We start from the raw sequence: 27,367 nt of genomic DNA, 5'->3' as shown, positions 1-27,367 counted from the left end.
AATTAACGTCACAAATTTAATTAAATCCTTTCTTGTGTTCACCAAGCTCACTGTGTCCACTTTGGCTTACTTTATGACACAAAGCTATTCCAAAACTTGACATAGTTAACGTAAGGTGAGTTTAACAGATATTATCTACAATCACACTTAATGCACTGCTGAGAAGGTATGTTAAACAATGCCATTTCTAATAACATCTCATAATGGTAAGACTATTGGCAGTGTGGAGGATCAGAGGGATCTTGGGGTCAGAGGCCATAGGACACTCAAAGCTGCTGCACAGGTTGACTCTTTGGATAAGAAGGCATACGGTGCATTGGTCTTCATCAATCCTGGGGTTGCCTGCATTGGGGAGCATGCCTTATGAGAATAGGTTGAGTGAACTCGGCCTTTTCTCCTTAGAGTGACAGAGGATGAAAGGTGACCTGATAGAGGTATATAAGATGATGAGAGGCTTTGATCATGTGGATAGTCAGAGGCTTTTTCCCAGGGCTGAAATGGCTAGCACAAGAGGGCACAGTTTTAAGGTGTTTGGAAGTTGGTACAGAGGAGATGTCAGAGGTAAGTTTTTTACGCAGAGAATGGTGAGTGCGTGGAATGGGCTGCCGGCGACGGTGGTGGAGGTGGATACAATAGGGTCTTTTAAGAGACTTGGATAGGTACATGGAGCGTAGAAAAACAGAGGGCTATGGGTAACCCTAGGTGATTTCTAAGGTAAGGACATGTTCGGCACAGCCAAAAGGCCTGTATGGTGCTGCAGGTTTTCTATGTTTCTATAAACTGGCTCCAAAATTCCCATTCTTAATGGCTTCCTTGAACCGCAGGATTACATTTGCTAATCCACTGCAAATGCACTGCTAATTTGTTAGTTTTCAATCCCACTAATTTCTATCATTTTTTTTTGTAATGATGTTATTTTTTCCAAATGCTCATTCTCTCCTGACCTGCTGTTCCCCATTGTTACCAGGAGATAGACTGTTGCTGTATGAGAACGTTAAAACAAAGTTGTCACTCACAAAATGCAGACACAGTGGACATTTTTACAGAATATTTGGTCCACTAATTCTTTGCTGAATTTCTGGGCAATGTGAAGCTAGCAAGTGGCATGGCATCTATCTAAGCTACAATGTGATTAATACTGATATGAGCAATAAGCATTAATTATTTAATTAAGATAATGAGAGGCATGAATATAACAGACCATAAAGCAAGAAAATTAATAGTGCGGACTATGTTTACTAAAAGATTATCTGGATTAAAAGATTAAATACTAAAATTTTATTTAGATAATGAGGAAAAGAGATAAATTACTTTATAAAGACAGGAATGTCCAGGTAGAATAAGTATAGTGAAAAGTTAACTAGCCCTTATAAAAAGGAAAAACCAAGAACCTTCCATTCCTAATTCCTTGCTGTTATACAATCACTTTCTGGTGTACAGTTAAAGGCAAGTAAAAATGGCATATTATGTGACAGAAGAATGATTGGTCTCTTTAGGTGCCAATATCAAGTATACAACTTCAAACCATTTTATTGAAGGACGGAGTCCAACAAATTGCTTGTTAAAATCAAAATGTTGACTTGTGCCTATGGTTTAGAAATTTAAGAAGATAAATGGACTAATAAAATAGCATGTAGTAAAGAAAAATAAACTCTGCAAAGTCTCTTGATAAAACAGGAAATTGTTGACAAGAGTTCTGGACCAACTGGAAAATATACAATGAATGATCGGAAGGGAAAACCCTTACCAGGACAGTATTTTCTTCTATTTTGTTGCAAGTGACAGGAAAACTACATACTAGTATGCTCCAATAACTTTCCTTGGATTTATTTATCCACAAAATCTGATTTTACTTTTCTGGAATCTCTAAAGGGCTTAAAATTCTCAAAATTATATTCATGTCCAGGATGAGCAGTCACATTCCTGATACGTCTAAGTGCTTAAATGAGATTAAAATAAGAACTAAAGTGGTGACATCATAAAAATGTCAAAGCATACAAGTTTTCCATGCTCAACTGGGACAAGGCAATGAGCTTTAAAAGAGCTGCTGCTTATAGGAACAAAGATTTAATAGTGACAGCTTTGCAGATTCCATATTTCAAATTGTTTGCTCTAATTTCAACTACATAGCCAATACGGATTAAATTTTGACAGCAGTTCATTTCACAACTGTATTAATTGTTTTGCCAAAATAATGAATTTCTCAACCTTAATGTTGACATTTTAGGGAAGTGTAAATTATTTGCAGAAATTACTTCTTAAATGTCCTGACGGTAAGATATTGAAGATGTCACATAAAAAGAGGAACTAAATAAATACAAAAAAAAACAAATCACATGGGAAATATGTGTCTTATAAATCCTATAATATTCCTATTGAAAAATCTCTCTCAGGAATTACCTGTCAACTTCTAAAAAGTGAAAAGACATTATAAATGGTAACACCATGCCATTAAACTTCCTTCGATCAGTAGAAAAAAAACCCAGAAGAACTCAATTGTTTGATCCAGAGCCTACTGTTTCCTTGATAAAAATTGCCTGCATGCCACGTGGTAAAATGCAATAATTATTTGACTGAAAATACATGGCATCTTGAGTCCTGCTGAAGGGTCTCAGCCCGAAACATCGACTGTTCATTCTTTTCCATAGATGCTGCTTGGCCTGCTGAATTCCTCCAGCATTTTGTGCGATTTACTGATTTTGAGGAAAGCTTGACGTAGGAGCTAAAGGAACTGATTTATGATTGGACAAGCTCAATCAGTTTGGAACTGAAACTTGAAAACTGGCATTACAATGTCCTGCAACAAGGAGCCTGCTGTGCTCACCTGTACAGTCAACTCCATTAGGCAATAGGCTAAACCCAGGGGAACATACACTCTGGCAAGATTGGCAGATACGGTCAGCTGTAACAATAAATGAAACACAGCATGAGAAACTTGTATGCAAAATAAGACCTTTATGTGCTTTTAAAATTTTGTTTATGTTATTCCATTAAGCACTGTCAGACCAGGTGCAAAACAGGTACATTGTAGAATTAATGTTTCTTGAGGTTTCATTCATATTTGTGGCTCAGAAGTTCCATAAACACTGAAGGTTCACCTGGGACTGGAGAACTCTAAATGTTGCCCAAATTTCAAATCAAAATAAAACACAAGCTATGAACATTTGGGACTATTACAGTGCAGTGGCAAAAGCACACATACCAATGCATTTGTGAGGACCACAAAAAGCAAAAAGAAAACAATCAACATGGATTCAAAACAGAGACATAAATCCGAAGGCCCACTGGAATTGTTCAAAAATAGCAAGCAAATAGAACAAGACCTTATTTAAGTAATTATTACATGAGAGATGCCCAGTGGATAGAATTTACTGACATTTTCAGAAGGCACTAAAAGCTTTCCACATGCAAAAACTTAAAAGATTAGGACACATGGGATTAAAGGCATTGGACTAAGGCATAGCAGATGTGATTTCAAATATAACAGAGCAACATACAGTAATGCGAAGTGGTACAGGAAACAGAAAATATGTGCGCATAATGTAGCTGTGCCCATTAGTAGTGATGGAAATGGAAGAAACTGGGTGAAGTTAATGTCATCTTTGAGCATGCATTTATCAGGTGTAGAACATGTAGAGGGGCTTCTCATTACTTATTAGCTGCAAGTCAACACTTGACTTAGCTTTACTTGTAAGTCGATAGTTGGTGACTGCACATAGTTCTTGAACCTGTTGCAGAAAGTACATAGAAATGTAACTAAGATTATTAGGTTTACAAGACCTGATACACAGCTGATAAAACTAAGTATTTTCACTGCAGAAGAGAATAATGAGGGGGCATCACCAACCTGTAAAACATTCCAAGAGCAATGTACGATCTAGATTCAAGACTATTACTTAAAACAGAAAAACAAGAGAAAAGAATTGAAGTAAAGCTAAAACTGAGGTGAGGCTAAGTTTGAAATATATCTCCTCCCAATATAGTGACAAAGTGGAATGCAAACAATGGAGAAAATGTCACCTTCAAAACAGGCTTGAAAATGTTCCTCGAGGCTAGCCAGCGTAAAAGCAAAAAGCTAAAGTCTATTGAACAAAGCTAGGTAGAATCAGTCAAAATGTTGACTAAATACCTTATAAGAAGACTCGAAAAATACAGCTTTTGAAGGACATAAACAGCAGAAAATTGATAAAGTGTACCATAATAGCCTGTGAACAGTAGATTCATGGAAATATCTTTGATTACTGAGGACTAAAAGTGCATTTAGATATCAGTTTATGTCAACGACTTTTCACCAATCCCATTGCATTGAAATTCTTAGAGCAGGAATACTCTGCAAGAATTGCAATCAATGCATCTGTACCGCAGGATCAGTAGCTAAATGCACAACATCAGTTGTCAGCTATGAGCGAAGCAATTCGTTGCAAGAGAGGAAGTGACTTACGGATGCAGGAATGTCTGTCAAAGTGGAGCCGATAGCCTGGATGACAAGTGCAGTAGTAGCTTCCAGATGTGTTGATGCAGTTATGGGCACATCGGCCATTTTCAGAAGCAGCACATTCATTGTTGTCTTAAAACCAAGAAGATCAATTTATGTGTATGAAATACTCAAAAAGAGTATATCCCATTCTGTTGCCATGCTTGGGTAACTCTTTTAATAGAAGCTTGCAACGTGATATAACATAGTGAATGTTCGGCTGCGGAGCAGTGCTGTAGATTTTTTTAATTTACTCCTGAGATACATTTGAGTTCTCTAATTTTATCTTATCATTGTGGTCAACAATTGCATTGCAAGTTATTATATTTCAAATTTTTCTTTGCTTTCTCTATCTCCTCTTTTCCAGCAGGTTTTGATTCAGAGTATATTTCATCAATTGAAGTCCAAGTAACTTTCCTTCAACCTTCGTCTCTTTCATCTGCACTATTTTTCATTATTTTACTTTGTTGAATCTGGAGATAACATTGTCCAGAACCTTCTTCAGAAGTCAAAAATAAGGTAAATCTTGCTTAATTAGGTGACATAACAGTAACCATCTCACTCTATTGTCAGTAAGAACCAAAGGAAGAGAGAAGAAGAACAAAGAAGTCATGGTGGTCCTACACTGAAAAACAGCTCAAAGTAGACAGATAAGAAAATACCACTGATTAGGGAGTCTATGAAACAGTTCAATTTATGACATGACACAGGCAGCAGACAAAGAACTTACAATAAATAAAGCACCAGCTGTACTACAAATGACTGAAGATTCACTGAACATTTACACACAAACTATAAGAAAGATGACAATTAGGACCCTCATCCAAACACAGCTTCTATTAGATATAGGCCAGAGGGCAATTGTCAGCATGTTGTTGATTGCTGGCAGGTACAATCATGGTCTTCTTACATATTTGTAAATGTAGGTATGAAACTCTTGTTCACGTCAAATGATGCCATAGGTGATGTAGAAAGTAGCTATTTGGTGATAGCGAAGGCAGAAATACAGTGAAATGGAAATAGCTAAGCTAGCCACATGATTCATTGTTGTGTCTTTGTAACATTGTCTACTAAATCTTTCTTTGCTCTAATGAGAGCAGTTTCCACATAACTCAGAGATACCACCCATTATTCCTTCCCAGCTCTCTCTCTCATCAAAAGTGTGACTGCAGAACGTTCTCCTCCAAGAACCGTGGGCGCCATGACAGCACAACGGTTGGCTTAGCGCTATTACAGCTTGGGGCGTTCTGGAGTTCAGCGTTCAATTCCATCGCAGTCTGTGAGGAGTTCATATGTTCTCGCTGTGGTTTCCTCTGGGTGTCTCAGTTTCCTCCCACAGTCCAATGACATACCGGTCAGTAGGTTAATTGGCCATTGCAAATTGTCCTGTGATTAGGCTAGTGTTGAGTAGGTGGGTTACGGGATGATTGGGCTCATTGAGCTGGAGGGACCTGTACCATTCTGTGTCTCTAGTAAAAGAACTTAGCTCAACTCTACTACCCACACCCACCCCCTCCCACGTGCTCCCCCCCACCCCCCGGCAATTCAAAGTAAAAAGATAACAGACCTTGACAGCTGTGGCCATCTGTGTGCCGAGTATAACCACGTGGGCATAAACACTGGAAGCTGCCCAAGGTATTCACACAGATGTGGGAGCAATTGCTCTTTTCACATTCATTCACATCTGCAATAAAAGTGTCATAGCAATTTATCGGTGGGTGATATCAAAATATTGTCACGGACCTCTCACTTTCTGGCTTTGATCCAATATAAGGTTGATAATCATCTCTTAACTTCTTTTTCAAACTTAAAGCAGTGAGAATGGTCCCTATTATGGGTAAAGCCACACTCCACGGCCACTTTATTACATACCTTGTGTTTGAGGTTTTCTGCTGCTCTAGCCCAATGCAGTTCCAGTTCAACATGTTGTGCATTCAGAGATATACTTCTGCACACCACCGTTATAGTGAGTGGGTACTTGAGTTGCTGGTGCCCTTCTGTCAGCTTAAATTAGTGTGGCTATTCACCTTCTTTAGGCATCTGTTAGTCTCATGAGACCATGGATTTGTGCCTTGGAAGGTTTCCAGGGCACAGGCCTAGGCAAGGTTGTATGGAACACCAGAAGTTGCCTATGCTGCAAGTCTCCCCTCTCCATGCCACCGATGTTGTCCAAGGGAAGGGCATTAGGACTCATACAGCTTGGCACCGGTGTCATCGCAGAACAATGTGTGGTTAAGCACCTTGCTGAAGGACACACAGGCTGCCTCAGCAAAGACTCGAACTAGCGACCTTCAAATCACTAGACGAATGCCTTAACCACTTGGCCACGCGCCAACACAATGACCTCTCTTATTAACATGATATTTCCACCCACAGGACAGTGGTTCACTGGATGCCTTTTGTTTATCGGACCATTCTCTGTAAACTCTGGAAACTACTGTGCATGAAAGTCCCAGGAGATCAGTAGTTTCTGAAATAATTAAACCACCTTGTCTGGCACCAACAATCATTTCAGTCAAAGTCATTAGCTCACATTTCTTTCCTATTCTGATATTTGATCTGAACAACAACTGAACCACCTGCATTTTTTACATATTGAATTGCTGCCACATGATTGGCTGATCAGATATTTGTATAAACAAGCACTTGTACAGGTGAATCTAATAAAGTGATCACTGAGTTTACATCTTTTAGACAAATAACACGTTATGAAATAAGGACACTGGTGCTGAATTGCCTCAAGGAAGCTCAAAGATCATCATTATAACTTCACCTGAACAGCTGTGGGAAATTTAATAATGTTAGTATATTTAATGAACTTACAAATGTAGAGCAAATCAACTCAAAGCAAATTGTGGTCTACAAGCTCCAACCAATCAGAACATTTAACTGAACTTAAGCAATGAAAATCCATCTCTCAACCCATAGAGCAAGACCTTTATTTAGTTTCACTGCAGTAGATTCTGACATACTCCGACCCCAGCATCAAGAATAAACGTCTTTGATTGTGTAAGTGTCGTCATTGATTCATGCAAAATAAAAGAACTTCTTACTTCTTGAGGAGTGTAGTAATCTATTTTACCATGACGTGACTTCTGTAAATAGATGTCAACTAGACAACCAGGTGACCCGTTGGGGCACCCTTTGAGAGAAAGGTAGTGCAGTCTGATGTGATGTGCTTTGGAAATTAAAGAAGGAAAACTCAGTTTGTTAAAGAAGAAAGACGCGTAGCAAGACAAATATAGCTCCTCCTCGTTTAACGAAGGACACTTTTGATGACAACATTTCTGGTTGATCTGCCACCCTTCAAGAATACTCTAACGTTTTCATTTCTTTTTCCCCGGTTTAAAGCGACATACAGCTGACCACGCTGGAATAGCGGTTTCTCCAGATAAATCAACACATTCTCCATGGTTTGTCCTTGCGCCTTATGTATAGTCATAGCAAAGCATGACTGTATCGGGAACTGGCTCCGCTGAAGAGGGACATCTTCCCCTTCTGATAAACAGCGTAATTCTTGGGGTTTTGAACGCACCAATGTTTATCTTTGCTATGATGAGATTGTCATGCAGTTCTTCCACATCATTTGCGTTCTGTTGCAAAGCCTTCGTGGATCCAAGTTCCTCATTGAAATGATGGGAGATCCCCTCTTCAATTCCAGTTTATGTAGTGGCAATACAGAGAGTTCAACCGAATCAAGGAATTCTGTTGGAAAATGAGTGGTGTTAGCTGCTTCACTTACGGCATTGAAGGAACAGTATTCTTTCATGATTCCAGGGAAGCGTCTAATGCATGTGAAGTTTATTTTTTGCATCATTTCATTAAGAGGAACCAAGATAGAATTCCTGGAGAACAGTTCTGCAGGATTGTTGAAAGTCGGGTAGATGAAATCAATGCATTCTTCCATAGTTTTTGCTGGCAGAATCATATCTTCAGGTAATTCGATTTCATCGTTTTCATTTTTCTCAATCATGTCTTCTCCAACATTCAATAAGAACTCTGAATATCATCCTTTTCCCTCACTCAATCACGTTTCTCTTCAATTGAAACTTGATGAAGCTTCTCCATAAGTAGGATTTTCTTACGAATGAATTCTCCACATCAGCGTCATTTCCATGTTTCACAACTGCTAGAAGCTGACGGAAATCACCACAGCAAATGGTTAAAATACCCCTGAAGGCTTCATTCTTGCCGTGAACATCACGAAGAGTCTGGTCCATGGGTTCGAAGGTCTCCCTCCTAATCATGGGGCACTCATCCCAGACAATAAGCCTCGCATTTTGGAGTAAATTTGCAGTATTGGTGTTTTTATTGGGCATATTCATTGACTTTGAGGGGTATTTTGAATCTTGAATGTGCTGTCCTACCACCAGGCATCAATGTTGCTGCAGTACTTGATGATGCTACAGCAAAAGCAACACCTCCATCTCCCCTAACTTTAGCGAGGATCAAGTTGATGATAAAGGTCTTGCCCATTCCTTCTGGTGCATCAATGAAAATCATTGAAGAGAGATTCCTTTCCAAGCAGTCGCACACATATTCATATACTTCTCTTTGCTCATTATTTAATAGGGTACTCTTTGCCGCACATTCTCAGGTTGATCTTTCCTTTTCTCTGTCTCTTCCTCTCTCCTCCTTCTCTGCCTGTTTTTGTCATTCTGGAGACACACAGCCCTTTCATCCATCGTCTCTTCATCTCTTCTACCATTTGTTCTTTCTCTCTAATCCTGGAGTCATGCGGCCCTGGCCTGATCGGATTCTTGTTCTCTCCTCCTTCTGTGCCTATTGTTGTCATTTTGGAGACGAGCATGTCTCTCCTCCTCTGTCTCTTCTTCTCTCATCCTTTTTGTCCTGACTCTTTGATCCTGGAGTCATGTGGCCCTGGCCTCATCTGATTGTTGTTCTCTTCCTCCCCTTGTCGCTTCCCATCGATAATTAGGCTGTCCATATTTTTTTGCCCTGTAGTTCACCTCTTCTCCTCTCTTCCCTTCTGAACCAGAGTCATACTCAGTTCCAAAAATCTGACTGCTGTGGCTTTTCTCTGCTAGGTAAAGACCACCCCCCCACCCTCCTGTGTATCCCTCTGTTATGAACAGAATGGCCACAGGTCCGATTTTCTACCCCCTTTCTCCCTCCTGATGGTTACCTAGTTACTTGTGTCTTACACTTTAGGTTTAATTACCTCCCTGCATGGCCTGTTGATCAAATTCTCGAAGTCCTGAATTACCTGGAGTTCATCCAATTCCAGCTTCAATTACATAACATGGTCTGTAAGAAGCTGCAGCTGGATGCACTTCTTGCAAGTGTAGTCATCAGAGAGATGGGAGGTCTCCCTACTCTCCCAAATCCTGCAAGAGGAACATTCCACTACCTTGTCTGGCATCCCCACTGTCCTTGCTACACATTTAGAGAAAAAGAAAGTAAACTAAATAAAAAACCCTACTTACAGCCTTTGCCTCTTCTTGCCTAAGCCTCAACTCCCCACACCAGCACTGGTCCACTCCCACAATGGCTGCTCTGCTTAAATATAATTTCTTTTTATTGGTCCTTGCCAAGTGCATATGCGCACAATCCAATGTCTCCTCTGGAACTGTAGCACACAGAATATCCCAGCTGCCCCTACTCGTTTCTTTTAAAATCCCTCTCCTACTGTGCACAGTCCACCATCTCCTCAGGAATTGTGATACACAGAAAGATCATGCAGTCCTTTGGATGTTGACTATCCTGTTCTTCTACACAGATTTACTTCTCAAATTTCAAGCATCCTGCTTTAATGCCTTTACAAACAGAATGAAAGAGAGTATGAGTGCCAAATCAAAACTTTTTCTGCATTCCCCAGAATTCAGGACATGTTTATCCCAGACTACATGAGAAAAAAAAGGATTAAAAATGAAACTACGCCTCCAAACATCTCTGTATCAGTTCCTACACTTTCAAATAAGAGTTTCACGAGTCCACTCCTTCCAGATTATGTTCAAAATTGCAGAGAAAGGACTACGGTAGGAAACTTTGTCACATGGTGTGAGCAGAATTATCTGCAGCTTAATGTGAAAAAGACTAAGGAGCTGGTGGTAGACCTGAGAAGAGCTAAGGCACCGGTGACCCCTGTTTCCATCCAGGGGGTCAGTGTGGACATGGTGGAGGATTACAAATACCTGGGGATATGAATTGACAATAAACTGGACTGGTCAAAGAACACTGAGGCTGTCTATAAGAAGGGTCAGAGCCACCTCTATTTCCTGAGGAGACTGAGGACCTTTAACATCTGCCAGACGATGGTGAGGATGTTCTACGAGTCTGTGGTGGCCAGTGCTATCATGTTTGCTGTTGTGTGCTGGGGCAGCAGGCTGAGGGTGGCAGACACCAACAGAATCAACAAGCTCATTCGTAAGGCCAGTGATGTTGTGGGGATGGAACTGGGATCTCTCATGGTGGTGTCTGAAAAGAGGATGCTGTCTAAGTTGCATGCCATCTTGGCCAATGTCTCCCATCCACTACATATTGTACTGGGTGGGCACAGGAGTACATTCAGCCAGAGGCTCATTCCACCGAAATGCAGCACAGAGCATCATAGGAAGTCATTCCTGCCTGTGGCCATCAAACTTTACAACTCCTCCCTTGGAGGGTCAGACACCTTGAGCCAATGGGCTGGTCCTGGACTTATGTCATAATTTACTGGCATAATTTACATATTACTATTAACTATTTATGGTTCTATTACTATTTATTATTTATGGTGCAACTGTAATGAAAACCAATTTCCCCCGGGATCAATAAAGTATGACTATGACTATGACTATGACTATGACTATGACTATTTAATGCAAGCACATTCTTAGTCTTAGGAATAATTTGACGGCTTCTAATGACCCACCCCTCCTCACCTTTCCCCATTCCCATTTTCCTCTTGCACCTTATCTCCTTATCTGCCCATCACCTCCCTCTGGTGCTCCTCCCTCTTTTCCTTTTTTCCATGACCTTCTATCTTCTCCTATCAAATTCCCCCTTCACCTGCCCTTTATCTCTTTTACCAATCAACTTCCCAGATCTTTACTTCACCCCTCCATCTCTCCTGGTTTCACCTATCACGTGCTACCTTGTACTTCTCCCTCCCCTCCCCCCACCCTCTTATTCTGACTTCTTCCCTTCCTTTCTGGTCCTGATGAAGACTCTCGGCCTGAAACATCGGCTGTTTACTCTTTTCCACAGATGCTGCCTGACCTGCTGAGTTCCTCCGGCATTGTGTCTGTGCGTTGCTTTGGATCTCCAGCATCTGCAGATTTTCTCCTGTATGTACTTGATGACAACATTCTCTATGGCTGGTAGGTAAAGATGTTTTGTGGTTGTGTTGATAATTTTATGAAATAATATTGAAGCATTATCTGTTCTTTATAAATTAGAAAATTAAAAAAAGCCACATACCTACACACATCTGTCCATCAACCAGCATCTCATAACCAAGGGGGCAAGTACACTTGAAGCTGCCTATTGTATTAATGCACTTGTGTTCACAGAGATCATGTCCATCTGCTTCACACTCATCTATATCTAAAATTATGACAAGAACACAACAGTCAGCATCAAGCAATGGCTGTCATTCTTTTGCATAAAACTAGGGACCACACTTCAGCAGTTATTTTTAAGATGTGACTTAATAAGTTAGCCACATTCACAACATGACCAGGCACAATAAAAGTGTATATTTTTTAAACAACATTCATTGATCACAATTCCACAAATCATCAGACTTAATAAGTAGAAATGAGAAGTTCACCCACCCCATCTCATTTGGTACGAACAACCATGGTGAAGAGAATATCTTTGTTTTCTGCCAATGTCACTTCAATATGAAAAGGTTAATAAAGGCCCAACCAATACCTTAGACAAGAAGAAAGGTAGATTTGGCTGAGGGTTTTGCAACCAATCCAGTTGTATGCTTCATTGAAGTAAAAGAACAAAATCTGCAGAATTAAATTTACATTTAATTCCTTGCTGCAGTTAAACTTTACTTCCTTTTCGCCCTTACTCAGATGAATTTTTAACTTCAGCAAGATATACAAGGAGATAACAATACAGTATCAAGATAGTTGGAAGAACAGGTAGTGAGTCTGAAAGATTGATAGGTTCTTGAATGGTTGGGAGAATGGTTAAAAGTAGCAGATGGAATACAGCATGGGCAAGTGTGGGGTTGTGCATTGTGTCAGGAAGAATAGAGGTGTCGACTAAATGGCAAGGAAAACCCAGAGGCACAAAGAGACATGGGAGTCTCAGTTCAATATTTCCTTTAGGTTAACTTGAAGGATGGGTAAAGACACACAAATTAAATGTTAATATTAATTTCAAGAGGACTGTTATGTAAATGTGAGGAGGTACTGCTGTGTTTTCATAGGGCATTGCCCAGACTGTATTTGGAATGTTCTCAGCAATCTTGGGCTTCATATCAAAGATTTGTTAGCCCTGAAGATGGATTAGAGGAGTTTCAAATGAATGATCCCAGGAAGATAAAGCCTTTTGATGTCTCCGAGCCTGTACTTGATGAACTTCAAAAGAATAAGAGGGGATCTCCATGAATCACACCAGAATCTGAAAGGCCTGGAGAGAGTGAATGCAGAGAGTACGTTCCCATTCAAGGGACTGTCTAGGATTTGAGGGCACAGCCTGCGATATGTAGGTATGTCTCTTTAAAATTGAAATTAGGAGAAATAGCTTCAGCCATAGGAGGGTGATTTTGAGGACTCTGTTGCCACAGAAGGCTGTGGAGGCCAAGGCAATGGGTATACTTAAGGCAGAGATTGATAGGTTCTTGATTGGTAGGGGCGTTATAGGTTACAGGAAGAATGTAGGAGAATGGGCTTGATAAACTATCAGCCATATTGAATGGCAGAGAGATATCAATGGGCTGAATGACCAAACTTAGCTTTGATATTGTATGGGTAGCAGTAGAAAGGAAAACAGGTATAAAGAACAGTATATTTGCCATAGGTACTGTGTTAAAAATTTGATTTATTTTTTGGAATTTTTCCCTCAATTTGTCAGGAAATTCAGAGCAATGATTCTTTTTCATTCTAATTTCCCACCTGTAACATAACTATATGAGAAAGGGTGTCAGCAGCAAGCAAATATCTATCGTGATAGGAATAAAAATAATAAACTTCCTCCTGTATTAATGCATGCTTGACGCCATAACCTTTAACTTTGATCTGAGCATTCATCCCAGTCTGTAAACGTCACAGGACGGTAAGCTCACTTAAGCATTGGCTGTCACACACAAAATTATACTCATGCCTTTCAATTCCTATTGCATGTATGAATGCAATTGGGATATGTAGGCCAACTTAAACAGGAATTGGCGTAGCAGAGAACACAATAGGAAATTGAATTTAACAAGCCTCATTGGGGCTTGTATAAGCTTCATTGTACATTAAAATATACACTTTTCAATTATTGCTTAATTTCTATGATAAGCATGCAGTATCTAATTCAAAAAATAATTGACAATGATTTGTATATTTCATGGTTCTGGGTTATTTCTTTTGCAATCCCCTGTCTCGCCTCTGCTGGGAATTATGGGCGATGGGTAAATGGGAAAGAGGAGATAATGTCTGAGACAGAGCAGCCATATTCATACCAAAAGGCATAATAGTCTTAAGGGACTGAGTGCTCCAATTCTATTGTATTCTCTTATGCTCTAAACAGCTTTGGCACTAAACTGGTGAGTCGTTGGTCCTAATATCAAATCTTGGTCAGGTTGTAGATATTTTGCAAGACTTCAAGATGACCTAAAGTACATTTTTTAATCAACTAAGGAGGCTTCAAGTTTAATAGTCATTGTAATACAATAAATTCAGCAGCTAATTGGAGGGCAAGTAAAATAAATAACCAGATTTGCTTATTTAATGATACCAAATTGAGGGACAAATTTTTGGACACACCACAGGAGAACTTCACTGTTCTCCTTTAGTAATGTAATGGAATCTTGTACATTCAACCTGAGAAAGCAGATGGGGCCTCATTCTAACACTTCCAAAAACTGCAGCATAAACAATACAGTATTGTGTTCAAGTTACACCCTAATTTATGACCTGTAGCAGGCATTGAAAAGTTGAATTGATAGGCCAATGAACAACTCATTTAAGTGTCCCTATTATAAAATACAGAAGCATGTTACACCCATAGTGATATACACCAACGAAGCAGACTTGTGTTAGAAGAGGTCTCTTATTTGCACTCTTTGGTGAGCTGGAGTAAGCAGTAGAAATTAGGTAGTTCAGCAAACCACTGATATGTGACTAAAAATCCCAGAACTCCAAGTTGTTAAACATTATCGTTGGTGGCTAGATTCATGTGAAAAAGGGGATTTTAAGCAACTTGCACTTGGCCCTCGATTTTCCATTACACTTCATTTTGCTGGAACTGTGGCACTAGTTGATCCAATTACAAGGCAAACAATAACTGAGAAGCAACAAATAGATAGAGTAAAATTTTTAATAAATAACAAAACAGTATACTGAGTAGAACTGCAACTAACGGATAAATGAGTAAGAAAATAGATAAAAGTACCTAGGCACTGTCCTTCAACCATCTGAAAACCCTCCATACAGACACATTGATATGATCCCATGACGTTGAGGCAATGGTTTTCACAAAGAGAGTCATCCTCTTTGCACTCATCAATATCTAATTGTAAGGAAACAAAGATAAAGTCACGTACAATACCTCTGAAATGGAACTTAAAATGACAGAGGCAATTAAAACTTTTCAAAGAAAATAAAATGTAAAAGCAACAATAGAAATATGCACAGTAAAGGAAATTTATGAAGAAAACATCCAACCTCTTGGATAATTCAAATACTCCACAAAATTAGTTAGAATTTTCATTGTTAAAGTTGCATTTACACTGTAATGAAACAATGAATAATTTATTCCAAATAACCGCTTAACTCCATCCATAAGTTAAAAGAATTACAGAGGCATGAAAGAGGAGTTGGCCAGAATTGACTGGAAAAGAACACTGGCAGGGATGACAGCAATGGCTGGAATTACTGGAAGCAATTCAGAAGGTACACAATATATACTACTGAAAGAGGAAGAAGTATTTTAAAGGAAAGTTGACACAACCATGGCTAAGAAGAGAAGTCAAAGCCAACATGAAAGCCAGAGAGAAAGCATATAATAGAGCAAAAAATATTGGGAAGTTAGAGGATTGGGAAGCTTTTAAAAACCAACAGAAGGCATTTAAAAAGTTATTAAGAAGGTAAAGATGTAATACGAAAGTAGGTCAGCCAGTAATATTAAAGAGGGTACCAAAACTTTCTTCAGATACATAAAGTGTAAAAGAGAGGCAAGAGTGGATATCAGACCACAGGAAAATCATGCTGGGGAGGTAGTAATGGGGGACAGTAAAATAGTGGATGAAATGAATAAATATTTTGCAACAGTCTCCACTGTGAAAGACACTAACAGTACGGTGGAAGCTCCAGGAGTCAGGGGTCATGAAGTGTGTGAAGTTACCTTTACTAGAGAGGAGATTATTAGGAAACTGAAAGGTCTGATGGTAGAGTATCTGCAAATTTTCTCTTGTTTGAGGTCTAAAGGTAGATAAGTTACCTGGGCCAGATGGCGAACACCCCAGGGTTCTGAAACAGGTGGCTGAAGAGATTGTGGAGCCATTAGTAATGATCTTTCAAGAATCACTGGATTCTGGAATGGTTTAGGAAGACTAGAAAATTACAAATATCATTCCACTCTTAAAGAAGGGAGAGAGGGAGAAGAAAGAAAGCTATAGGCATTAGTCTGACCTCAGTGGCTGGGAAGGTGTTGGAGTCAATCATTAAGGATGAGGTTTTAGAGTACTTGGAGGCACATGATAAAATGGGCTGTAGTCAGCATGGTTTCCTCAAGGGAAAATCTTGCCAGACAAATCTGTTGGAATTATTTGGAAAAAAAAAACAAGCAGGGTAGACAAATGAGTATTGGTTGATGTACTTGTATTTTCAGAAGGCCTTTGACAAGGTGCCACACATGAGGCTGCTTAAGAAGCTACAATCCCGTGGTATTACAGGAAAAATTCCAGCGTTGATAAAGCAGTGGCTGATTGGCAGGAGATGAAGAGTGGGAATAAAGGGAGCCATTTCTAGTTGCCTGTCGGTGTCAAGTGGTGTTCCACAGGGGCCTGCGTTGGGACCAATTCTTTTTACGTTATATGTCAATGATTTGAATGGTGGAATTGATAGCTTTATTGCAACATTTGCAGTTAATATGAAGATAGGTGGAGGGGCAGGTAATTTTGAGGAAGTAGAGAAGGACATAGACAGATTAGGAGAATGGGCAAGGAAATGATACATGGAATACGGTGTTGGGAAGTCTATGGTCATGCACTTTGGTAGAAGAAATGAAAAGGGTTGACTATTTTCCAAATGGAGAGAAAATACTAAAAACTGAGGCACAAAGGGTCTTGGGAGTCCTTGTGCAGGATTTCCTAAAGGTTAATTGCAGGCTGAGTCCGTGCTGAGGAAAGAAAATGCAATGTTAAAATTTTATTTCAAGAGGACAAGCATATAAAAGTAAGGATGTAATGTTGAGACTTTATAAAGCACTGATGAGGCCTCACTTGGAGTATTGTGAGCAGTTTTGGGCTTCTGGCTTAGAAATGATATGCTGAAACTGGAGAGGGTTCATAGGAGGTTCACAAAAATGATTCCAGGATTGAATGGCTTGTCAGTTGAAGAATGTTTGGCTCTAGGCTTGTATTCACTAGAATTCAGAAGAATGAGGGGTGACCTCATTGAAATCTATCAAATGGTGAAAGGCCTTGATAGAGTGGATGTGGAGAGAATATTTCTTATGCTGGTAGAGTCTAAGACCAGAGGATGCAGCGTCAGAATAGAGGGTCATCCTTTTAGAACAGAGATGAGGAGGAATTTCTTTAGCCAGTGAGTGGTCAATCCATGGAATTCTTTGCCCTAGGCAGCTGTGGAATCCAAGTCTTTATGCACTGTATATTTAAGGCAGAGTTTTATAGCTTCTTGATTGATCAGGTTATGAAAGGATATAGGGAGAAGGCAGGAGATTGGGGCTGAGAGGAAAATTGAATCAACCATGATAAAGTGGTGGAGTAGACTTGAAAATAGCCAAGTAGCCCAATTCTGATCTTCTATCTTATGGTCTATTTAACTTTCTTTTCCAGAACACCCATCTCAAACTCACTTTAAGACCAGCTTGACTTGCTCTCTCTTGTTGTTCACTTATGTGGTTTCACCAGACAAAAATGAAGCCCCTCGCAGTTGCAAAGCCTCCCTGCTATTCAGCTACAAATCTTGAGGCAGTTTTCCCTAAGATGTGTTGGCATTGGAGATGGTCCAGAGGAAGTTTATGATGGCGAGCCCAAGAGTGAAAGGGTTAACCTATGAGGAACATTTAATAGCTCTGGACCTGTATTTGTTGGAGTTCTGAACAGTGTGGGCTGGGGGCGGGGGATGTCTCACTGAAACTTACTGGCTAGTGAAAGACCAAGATAGAATGAACGTGGAGAGGATGTTTTGTAATGGTGGGAGATCCTAGGACTAGAGGACACAGAATGTCCCTTTAGTACAGAGATGTGGAAGAATTTCTTTAGCCAGAGGAAGGTGAATCTGTGGAATTCAGGCCAAATCATTTAGGTATATTTAAAGTGGAGGAAGATAGGGTCATGATTATTAAGGACATCAAAGGTTACGGGGAGAAGACAAGATAATGGGGTTGAAAGAGAAAATGAATCAGCCACAGTTAAAGAACAGATCTAATGGGCTGAATGGCCTAATTCTGCTTGAATGTCTTATGGTCTTAAATCACTTTAGACTTTTGTTTTCACCTGCTGCTGATGCTATTCCTGTAATTGCACTTGCTCTGTGTTTTTTAGCTTGGTTTTTGAGACTGAGGTGAACCAACTGTTGTAAAGTATGGTTAGTGGGTGCTGTTGGTGGAAAACGAATGAAGGGATCCAACCTTCTTAATCTGGTCATTTTATTCCAATTGCTAATGCATTCCCCACTTGCCCTCTGTGCTTATTGAACCACCTGCTTGCTTGCTGCACCCAAATCTTGACTACTTTTGAATTGTTGTGTATTTGAAGTGATCCTGAGGCTGCTTGATAAGCACACATGGCATTTTGCTCTTTTGCCTTCCTTGAGGGATTTAGGCAGATGAGCTTGCTTATGAATCTATAACTTTCCAGCCCTCAGTATGAGGTGTGAGGGATCAAAGTAAAAACAAGAGGCAAAAGAATGAAAGAGAAAGAAGAGGAGGTGTGTGAATAACCAACACATGAGAGGAAAAGGAGCAAAAATTAATGAATGTACACAAAGATATCACTGATATTTTGCCTCATGGATACTCGGTGGGGGGCCTCAACCATAGTTACTGTGTTCAAGCACAAAATCACAACTTTTGCTTGCTCCTTCAAACTTTCTGTTCAGAGATGACTTTCTGTGAAAAGAAACTTTCAATCTGAGCTAGTCTGCTCTCTTCTCTTCTATCCTTTCTTCCTTCTTACCTTCACACATCTTCCTGTCAGCCTGAAGTCGGAAACCAGTACGGCAGGAGCAGAGGTAGCTGCCAAAAGTGTTGTGACAAGAATGGTGGCACACCCGGCGCTCCCCAACCCATCGGCACTCATTCACATCTGGAATGAAAGAAAACTGCATGGACAAATGGCAGGGACAGTACAGGCCAGATTAAACTCATACCAGGAGTATGTGAGAGGAAACCAACAAGGCAGCAGATACATCAAATTACCTAAATCCATGAGGTCAATTCAACAGCAGGATCGTCAACAATTTATCCTGCTCAGTCAAATGTCCTCTAGGGAAGAAAATATCATGACATTGCCAGTTCATCAGCTGGAAGTAAAATGCCCAGATGCTCAGAAATGTCTTCTCTCAAGCACTCCCTGCAAATTTCTCTTGTATGGCTGAATACCAGTACACAACACATCAACTCTCAATGGCCTGGTGAGATGCACTTCTTTTCTATCCTCCACTATTTCAAACAGGTAGAAGCCTCCACAGCCCTTCTAATTTAAAAAGCACTTTCAGTGCCAAATCCGAGTCAAACTGGCTTCTCAATACAACAGCCAACTGGCTTGACCCGTGAACCCTGGCTTTTTACTCCATATTGAAACACTCCATATTACAAAGCAGGAGAATCATCTAACAAATTTTACCACTGAAGCATGCAAGAAAATGTTAGCTCAAAAGATTAAAATATTGACAGACTTATGTGGCTCTAAAAGAAGGAGAAAAGAGAAAGGCAAAATAGTTTAGGAAGGGAATTTTAAAGCTTTAATAGCTGAAAGCAGAGGATCAATCAAGAGATAATTAAAATTCAAGCTGGAATCAGAGGATTGTGCAAAGGGCATAAACTATATGCTCTTGAAAACATTTCAAAAGCATTATTGCTTCAGAATTCAGGGCAAATGTAGGTCAGTGAACACAAGAAATTGATGTCAGCAAGGATGTAAACTTGAGTGCACAAAGAAGAGAATATCATAGTGCAGCCTGGAAAATATTAGAATGGCAAAATCTGAATGTAACCAGGATGAAGATTTAGATAGCAGATGATCTGAGGTGGGTTGAGTCAAGCAACATGATATTGGTGAACAACAGGAATTCTGCAGATGCTGGAAATTCAAGCAACACACATCAAAGTTGCTGGTGAACGCAGCAGGCCAGGCAGCATCTGTAGGAAGAGGTGCAGTCGGCGTTTCAGGCTGAGACCCTTCATCAGGACTAACTGAAGGAAGAGTGAGTAAGGGATTTGAAAGTTGGAGGGGGAGGGGGAGATCCAAAATGATAGGAGAAGACAGGAGGGGGAGGGATAGACCCAAGAGCTGGACAGGTGATAGGCAAAAGGGGATACGAGAGGATCATGGGACAGGAAGTCCAGGAAGAAAGACATGATCCTCTCGTATCCCCTTTTGCCTATCACCTGTCCAGCTCTTGGCTCTATCCCTCCCCCTCCTGTCTTCTCCTATCATTTTGGATCTCCCCCTCCCCCTCCCCCTCCAACTTTCAAATCCCTTACTCACTCTTCCTTCAGTTAGTCCTGACGAAGCGTCTCGGCCTGAAACGTCGACTGCACCTCTTCCTACAGATGCTGCCTGGCCTGCTGCGTTCACCAGCAACTTTGATGTGTGTTGCTTGATATTGGTGAAAATAGGCAAATTGTAAATATTCAATATATAGTCAAGAGTTCCTCTCAGGGTCAAATCTTTGGGAACTAAACTTGGCTGAATTTTGAAGTTTCTCTATAACCATCTCCATATCCCGAAGTTTATCAGTAATCTCAAAATAACATTTAGTCCTTTCATAGATTTTGATCTGCATCAAAGCAATGCATGGGAATGGTTAACTGGTAGGGAACTGCTCGTGGCTGAGTTTGCAAGGACTCCAGTATTAGATACATTAATTCTATGATTTACCGACATCAGATTAATCTGCCTGGCTGGCCAACTTAACTGATGGAGATAGCAGTAGAGATGGCTGCAAACTCATAAATAAATTACCCTGTCACCTGCCATGGAGGTGTATACATAAAAATATACAGTATATATGTACATGCATATACTTTACGTGTATGTATATATTGCACATACACAAAGGATTCTGGTTAATTGGGACGCATTGGACTGTACATTTTGGCCCATTTAAGTGGCTGCCCCAAATAGTTGAAGTTTCATGGAAATAGTTAAAAAGATTAAAAAAAGACAAACTACCATTTAATGGAGTAACAAATTATATATTTAAGTGAAATACAGAACAAATTAGAACACTACCAATACTACTACAATACTATAAAACTGCGTATTAGTTCCTAACACATTTTGATAGCGGGATCCATCCAGTGTGCATTGCTGTGTTCTTTTGATTGACTGTAAATGAACAAAATCAGTGCAGACACCTAGAGCAGATAACGGACTTGAAATGCATATTTTTAAAGACAAAATAAAAAATAAAATGATCAGAAATCATCTTTTGAATCCACGTCCATTGGCCCAAATGGATAACATGACACAAGCACACGTGTACTCTTTTTCCATAGATGCTGCCTGGCCTGCTGAGTTCCTCCAGCAGTTTGTGTGTGTTGCTTTGATTTCTTGCATCTGCAGATTCTCTCTTGTTTGTATTTTCTCGATTAGTTTTTTCTTTTAAGAGTTGTCCCAAACAAGTGACTGACCTGGTTAACTGGAATCCACTGTTTATAAAATATACAGCATGTATAACAGCAATGCTTTTGCCTCAGCTTAAACAACTCATAGAGCCCTGTGTACTGTTAAAAAAAAAGCTACATCACAGACTTTGATTCTGTGCCTTTTCTTGCCTGCAAATAATATCCCAGGTGGTTCTGTCAGGTATTAATTTGCTCTCCCTTCATAGTGTGTATTTCCATGGCCTTGCAATATATTTCCCTTATTCAAAGAGGCTTTCATTCTCATATAGAATAAGTATGATGTTTCTTTATTTCAACTGCTGATCTGACACTACATCTTTTATTAAATTATGCAATATGATTGGGTTCATCCTCAGATATGTCACATGCTAGGCTTACCCCCTACATTTTAAACATTCAGCACAGGATGGTGGAGTCACAGATTAGCCCAGCAATTATTGCCCATCCTTTACAAAAAAATTCAACAAGCAAATAAGGTTGGCTCACAGCTCCTTGACTAATTGAGAAGAGATTTTCTGGGGGTGCATCGATCATTAGCTGTTTGACAATCAACAGAGCACACCAGATCTATTGTCTCAGAAGACATTCTGCACTACCTTTGAAGCCTGAACTATGTGAGCCCTTGGTACAGAAGTGAATTGAATCTTGACCCTGGGACGAAGCCAGGAGCAGAGAAGCATCCTAGATACGGTATTTGTTGGACACCAATGATGTGACTGAACAAAGTCACTGAAGCTGGTGATATAGATGTCTTTATTCAGCACACAAACAGGCATCATACCGGAGACACTCTTAGAAGATTCTTCCTGATCTGGTAATACATTATATTTTTATATGCTAAAGATCAAAGGAAACAGCAGGGCAATTCTATAGTTACAATGTATCTACAATGCTTCCTTTGAATTACCTATAATTCTCAAACACCTTCAACCTCACATCAACACACTAGACACCCAAAATGAATGTGAATCCCCACTCACTCTGGGTTGCATTCATGCAATTGCAGACATCTCAGGTCAGATGGAGTCTTTCCTATTTTGCACTGGACCCCTGTCACGGTCCCGACCGTTAATTCCTCTTTTTCTCCTAATTTCCTTTTCCCCATGTTCTCCTGGGCTCCTTGATTGTGGCATCTGACTCTCATCTAAACCTGCAGCATAAAAACCCCAGCTTGCATCCACTTGTTGCCAGACCGTTGCTTCAGCCAGTATGGTAATTCACATTCCCGGCTGCTTAGAATGGTGTATTGTAAGTTTTACTTCAGTACCAAGGTTTAACTGTATACTCTGTCTCTCCATGTCAAGATAGGTATCACCTGCCGTTTGTCTTTCCATTTGCTGCTCTATATCAAGATAAGGATTGCCTGCCGCTTGCCTTTCCATTTAATGCTCCATGTCAAGATAAGTGTTGCTGGCTGCCTGTATTCTGTTTGCCATTCAGCTCCAGTAACACCCTGTGCCAAGAAAAGTTTTGCCTGCCTCCTGCTCTTCCATTCATTCGCGCTGTTTGCCTGTGTTCACTCTGTCTCTTGACCGCTTAGAATTGTGTATTCTAAATTCTGTTCCCGCGCTGTTTGCCTGTGTTAACTCTGTCTCTCAGCCGATTGGAATTGTGTATGCTAAATTCTGTTCCCGCGCTGTTTGCCTGTGTTAATTCTGTCTCTCGGCCTCTTAGAATTGTGCATTCTAAGTTTTGTTTCTGCGCTGTTGTTTCCCTGTGTTAACTCTGTCTTTCTGTGTTAAAAGGAGCATGGCATGCCACCCGTTGTTCTCCCCCAGCCACGCTCATCCCCTTGTCCGCATCCCTGCTCTGCCTCGTCCCACCGTCCGTCTACACTCTCCGCTAGCTCAGTGGTCAAATGCCGTGTTCTCACTGTAGCAACTCGGGTTCGATCCCTGGTCTAGCCTCGCTCACACCTCAGCTTTCCTCTACCTAATCCTCGCTCCCCGGCCTTCCTGCAGCCATTAATAAACACTCCTCTGATTACGCTCCCTCCGCGTCAGTGCCCTGTGTTTGGGTTCACCCGTTCTCATTGCAACAACCCCAGTCTGCAGCTCCAAGACTACCATTGTTCTGGGCTGCATTTTAAACTCAATCTATAGTCTACGTTCAGGTTTGAAGACTGTTAGCTATTGAAATTAACATTTGCGATATACTGTAACTCTAGAACACGCCAGAATCAAATTCAGGTTTTAGATGATGTGAAGTTTGTCATTTTGCTGTCCACCCATCTCATCAGCTAGATATGTGAACCTGCATTCATGTGTGCTTGGCTCTGTGTGTGTGGGAGGGTGGTGGATGAAGTCAATGGCATGGAAATTAAAATAACTATGGGTGGAAAGGGCAACCATGACAGCTGTGAAATACATGAAGAATTTTTAATAAAATTATTTTTCTTGTATTTACCTGGAGCAGCTTTCCAAGATCTACTTAAGAAAACAGAATGGGGAATGGCTCTTGTATCACCAAATAATTTCTCAATGGTGGGTGTCAAACTGAGAATCTATAGTAATCTTGGCAATCCAACCCACACCTATACAGAGTTCAAGTTCTCTGTTCTCATAGGCATACAAACACAGGATACAAATGGCATAAAAATTAGTTTTTGCAACAGCGGCATAGCACATTACAAGACAAGGACAAGTATAAGCTAACATAACATGACAGAAATTATTACCAATTGTACACATTTACACATGAAAAATAAACAAGAAAATAAATGCAATGACACAAGTCAATTTGAGATGTTTGCCAATGATGCTTTGAAGACCCCTCTAATTTAACAGAAGTGCATGACAGGTTAGGAGCTGAACTAGGAGGGAAACAAAGTGGCTTTTAGGATATAACATACAGTATTTCCACAATATGCAGCCCAGACACAGAAGCTCCAAAGGCCAAGGTGTGAACATCTCACTACTTTGGGTCTAAGACAGCTATGCGCACTTATAAAATGATACAAAGCCATACCACTTATTTCTTAGCCCTATGCTTATTATTCAAGGACATTTTATATGGTGTGGATAAGGTAAGTATTCTTGAAACAGATTAATTTCCAATTTGAAGGATTTTAACCTTTTTGACTGGTGACTTCAAGTGATTTATGTTGATTCAGATATTTCTGAAGTGGGCTGATATTTTGCACAGAAACTTCAGCCAGTGAAAATCAGATAGAACTAGCATAGATTACCCCCAAGTTATTATTTCCTGACAGACATAAGCTACTTTTCCTTGTTAATGGAGGACATCCTTACAAAGCAGGAAATACTAGCAATAAGCAAACAAAAGAAAACTTCTCTTAAGTATAGTATATGTTGCATTTGAATTGAAAAATGTCTGCTCTTCTCAACAAATACTCTAACTTTAGGTTGCAAGTGAAAATGCATTTGCAGTTAATGGGTTTATAGATTAACTCCTTTCCTATCAGAGAGATTTGTGTGATTCTGTGTTAATTGAGTGAACTAACAAAATAAAAGCATTGATTAAGTTTAATGTCTAATTTGGAGAAGACAAAATACACCCAGAAGAATCTAATTTTCTAGTCACTAATACCTCTCCTGCCAAGACCTGAAGAACGTTAGTACTAATGCCTGCTTTTTTTTCTTCAAACCTTTGAATTCAATGACCTAGCATGAATAGTTTCAATCTTCAGAGATTTTGGAAGAGCATTGTGAATATGCAATGTATTCCATGATGATTGATTTACTATAATGTTGTATAAATATTAAATCCAAACAATGCAACCTATGGGAGCTGGAAATAAGATGAATGTTGAAGGTCTGCACTTCATATTGTACATAACATGACAAGCAATAACAGCTGATCTGGGCCATTTTTATTCAATCACACCCTGTACCCAAAGCAAGGTCTAAATGCTCCAACTGGCTATCATGTTCAAAGACTGAATTAATCATAGAGACCAGTTGATCTAGGTTTGGTCACACAGGGAGAATCTTCATGGAATGAAGTGCTCATGGAAGGAGGACACATAGATGTGCACTAAGTAATTGCTACATTAGATACAGGAAGTAGCTATTAAAGTGGCCACCGAATGTATTTCTGTATGTCCAAGGTCTGCTGCTGTAGCCCATCCACTTCATGGTTCGATGTGCTGTGCATTCAGAGATGCTCTTCTGCACACCACTGTTGTAATGCTTGGTTACTTGAGTTACTGTCAGCTTGAACAATTCCAACCGTTCTCCTCTGACCTCTCTCATTGTTGTTGCTCCTTTCCACATCTTGTGGTGCATCAGATGGCAACCTTGTAATTTCTTTGGCATTTGCCTGTTTTTACGAGGCCAAGTTGCTAGCTTGATGCTCAACCCAACAGGGCTGGAAAGTGTTCAAGGAGCTAGCCAGATTCGAACCTGAGACCACCCGCCTTGAAGTTTGGTGTGGATGCCATTACACCACTGGCTGGCTGACCTCTCTAGTTAACAGGGTGTAATCACCCACAGATCAGCCCTCAACTGCTGTTTTTTTTATTTTGCTTCTCACACTCTCTGCAAACTCTAGATGGTTGTGCATAATAATCCCAAAAGATCAGCAGTTTCTGAGATAATCAAACCACCTCGTCTGGCACCAAATATCATTTCACAGTCAGAGTCACTTAGGTTACATTTCTTTCCCATTCTGATGCTTAGTCTGAACAACAACTGGACCTCTTGACCATGTCTGTGTGCTTTTATGCACTGAATAGCTGCCACATGATTGGTTAATTAGATACTTACATTAACAAGGTGTAACTAATAAAGTGGCCACTGAATGTATATTTCTGGGAACAATTCATGCACCTAAACCCAAAATCTGAAGCTATATGCTGGCATTTCCTGATGTTTGCAATGTTGGTCTAATAACTGTGAAATTGGAAAAAAAATCGGTCTTGGCCTCAATCCAAAGCAACATTAGTTGAATGACTTGTGAACGCAAAACAGATGTAACACTGAGGAAATCGGCTCCTTGATTTCAAAGAAGTGAAGAGAAATCATAAAAATAGCCAAGACAATGAAAATTGACAAACCAATATAAATCTCTCCAATGGAAAGTAACAAGAGTTAACTTGGCTCCCAGAACAGGAGAAAATAATAGAGGCCCACCTCAGGTTGAGCCAGACTGTAAAAAGATCAGCCTACTAACCTATCTGTAAATATTCCCAAAGGGATAATTCCTTCTGTGATTTTCCCTATTGGAATTACCCCAATTCCTAAACTGCATGTGGAGACTGAACAATTGAGGACAAACTGCTATTTAGGTCTCTCCAGGGAAGAACAGGGCACACAGTCATCCTGTGAGGAATTATTAATAGCCAATGTCAAAGTGGAATTGTTTCATGGAGGATTTGGCAAATTGTCTTTGCAAGAATAGAGTTGGCCAGGAGCCAGGTTATATGCTTTCCCCCTAACAGTTGGCAACTGCGAGGAAAAACAGACGTTCTGAAGAGCCGTGCATTCCATTTTATTCTACATCTGAGCCCACTCACTCACTTACCGGTAAGCAGATCTCTTCCTGGCTTGCTGCTTTCTAATGTTCTCCCTCCTTACATGAAAGCACATGGGACCATAGGTGTGAGAGGATTTTTGTTTTAAATATCCTTAGGAGGTAGGCAAGACAAGCAACCGCATTTTAACTACTAATTCCTCAAGCATTAACTGCAATAAAAGCCGAGAATTTCCTTTTTTACCCTTCAGTTGT

General features: G+C 40.1%; 1 protein-coding gene across 6 annotated transcripts in view; it reads right to left on the bottom strand.

Annotated features, from left to right (window-relative positions):
* Positions 1-27,367, bottom strand: part of LOC134353775 (von Willebrand factor C and EGF domain-containing protein-like) — a 383,806-nt gene that overhangs the window by 134,818 nt on the left and 221,621 nt on the right. For 5 of the 6 annotated variants that reach the window (XM_063062138.1, XM_063062137.1, XM_063062139.1 and 2 more), the window contains 6 exons: positions 19,005-19,133; positions 15,035-15,151; positions 11,897-12,022; positions 6,042-6,158; positions 4,442-4,567; positions 2,825-2,902 (listed from right to left, as the gene is read on the bottom strand). The exons of the other annotated variant lie outside the window; for it this stretch is intronic. In XM_063062138.1, the coding sequence (XP_062918208.1) occupies positions 2,825-2,902; positions 4,442-4,567; positions 6,042-6,158; positions 11,897-12,022; positions 15,035-15,151; positions 19,005-19,133 (693 nt within the window). The remainder of the gene's footprint in view (positions 1-2,824; positions 2,903-4,441; positions 4,568-6,041; positions 6,159-11,896; positions 12,023-15,034; positions 15,152-19,004; positions 19,134-27,367) is intronic. 6 annotated transcript variants of the gene reach the window in all.

Source organism: Mobula hypostoma, chromosome 11 (genome assembly GCF_963921235.1).
Source record: "Mobula hypostoma chromosome 11, sMobHyp1.1, whole genome shotgun sequence".
NCBI lineage: Eukaryota > Metazoa > Chordata > Chondrichthyes > Myliobatiformes > Myliobatidae > Mobula > Mobula hypostoma.
This window is presented reverse-complemented; position numbering and strand designations above follow the sequence as displayed.